The following is a 2,055-nucleotide window of genomic DNA, read 5'->3' as shown; positions in this document are numbered from 1 at the left end:
ACACACACACACAAAGGAAAAAAACTGGCTTAATTAAAAAAATACAAGAAGAATCGTATATAAGGAAGATGTATACAACTTTTAAAACAACAATGTGCAAAAAGAATTTTATTAAAGTTGTTAAAATAATGTTGGCAATTTACTAACAACCAGTTGCATGTTTTCTGAATTCACACTGTTCAAATGAAAATGTGCAACTTAGTTGTTTCCAGAATACATAGATATATAATTTTGACCAATTACGTAGGTCACATTTGGATTAGGTTTTCCATACAATGAATAAGTGAGTAGTTTCTGCAATAATATGACATGAAAAGCCTAAAGCAACAAAAAAAACTATCACAGCTTAAGGTAAAATGGTATTGACTAGTATAGGATGGGAGTAATGCGTACCTCTTGTCCATGAGGAATTCTTGCAATTGGTTGATGAGTTGTATTTCATCCATTTTTGATTCAGTGATGTACTTATACTTTTGCTTGTCAAGTTCATGGAGGATGTCGCTGAAGACTTTCTTCTTGTCGGGATTCCGACCGACAATAACAAAACTTCCACAATCAAATTCCTTCTTAAGATTGTCATATATTGCCTTAACAAGAGTTGTCTTGCCCAGTCCTCTAAATCCAACGACAGAAATAGTCTTGAGCTGTTGCTGGGCCACATCGTCGCTCTTGAAAAATTTCTTTGTTAGCTCGTCGATAGCCTCGTCGATGCCGACAAGGTTAGATACTTTGTTGTACAGAGTTAAGAGGCGGGGATCAACCTTTGTTGCAACACTTGCATCACTAATAACATCTTTATATCTGTCGTACCTCTCCTTCGCCTCTTTAACTTGGATCTTGACGTTTTTGATGTTCTTGGCTATTTCGCGGCGAAGTTTGAGCTTTGTGACCTTGCTCTTTGTCTCCTTGATGAACCCCAAGAAGGTGTGAGGCTTGGTTGGCTCAAGACCCACCACACGTACCATGAAGGAGTCGAGGCTGTCCTCGCTGGCAAATGATAGCTCCCTGACGTCGTTGGCCCAAATCTTGACCACGGGATCAAGATCTTCCAGTGGCACATTGGACACGTTCACAAGTGCGGCTTGCATCATCAAGAGCTCCTCCCTGAGGTCCTTGATCCCCTGCTTCACACTATTCTTCAGGTCGTACTCCTCTACGAGCAGCTCCCCCAGCTTGGGGAGGAGGGAGCTCATTGCCCCCGTGGCGAACTCCATATACTCGTCTCCCACCCTCTGCACCTCTCTCTTACTAGCTCGCTACTTCCTTTCTTCTTTTTTTCTCTCTTTTGATCTCTTTGTGTGTATTTGAGAAGCTCGTTCTTGCTTAATTGCTTGCCAGGTCGCTGTGGCCTGTGCGTATATATATATATTATATATATGAGTTTTCAACAGTTTAGTGAGGCCTTACATGGAATATGCTTTATTTACTCTGTCGTAGTCAGTTGATTATCTTGTCAGCTAGCTGATGGTGAGCTAGAAACCATGAATAAATAATTTAATCATACAATAATTCAAGTTCAATATTGTCATGCAAGTTGCAAGAGATGGACAGGCGCATCATTTATCAGTAAAACGCACAATTCGATCTGTGTCGAACTCACGATAGAGAAATTCTGCTGGGGAGAAATTAAACTTTGGGGGTCAAGAAAACAATGGTGCCTTTATCGAAAAAAAAAAGATAAGTACGATGCAACTTGCCTAGTGAGTGCAAACAGAGCCTTGGCTCGGTGGTTGGTCATGCGGTTGTGCAGCCTAGCGACCCGAGTTCAATTCCTAGAATCGACAAGTGTTTATCTTGGTACTTATACTAGAATGGCCGTATGAATTCCTGGTTGGTGCAGAGGTCAGGAAGTGAAAATCTCTCCCATTTTTTAGGAATGCATTAAGCTAACTTCGTGCACCTCGTTCTTGTTGGAACGAACTTCTCCCCTCCCCTCCACTGGGTCGCCCCCGCGTGGCTACCAGGGGGGAACCCTAGCGCCGCCAAGCCCTCGCCCCTCTCTCCCACCTCTCGTGCCCGCCGCCGGGCAAAGCCCGGTTGGCGTCGGCGGCGGCG

General features: G+C 43.4%; 1 protein-coding gene across 1 annotated transcript in view; it reads right to left on the bottom strand.

Moving 5' to 3' along the window:
- LOC119346656 (disease resistance protein RGA5-like) overlaps nucleotides 1–1,214 on the bottom strand; it is a 5,118-nt gene extending 3,904 nt beyond the window's left edge. Inside the window, exon 1 of the mRNA XM_037615903.1 lies at nucleotides 394–1,214. Coding sequence (XP_037471800.1) covers nucleotides 394–1,214 — 821 coding nt within the window. The remainder of the gene's footprint in view (nucleotides 1–393) is intronic.
- Nucleotides 1,215–2,055: the final 841 nt, after the last annotated feature.

Source organism: Triticum dicoccoides, unplaced genomic scaffold (genome assembly GCF_002162155.2).
Source record: "Triticum dicoccoides isolate Atlit2015 ecotype Zavitan unplaced genomic scaffold, WEW_v2.0 scaffold46340, whole genome shotgun sequence".
Lineage (NCBI taxonomy): Eukaryota > Viridiplantae > Streptophyta > Magnoliopsida > Poales > Poaceae > Triticum > Triticum dicoccoides.
Note: the sequence above shows the minus strand (reverse complement) of the source record. Positions and strands in the feature narration are given on the sequence as shown.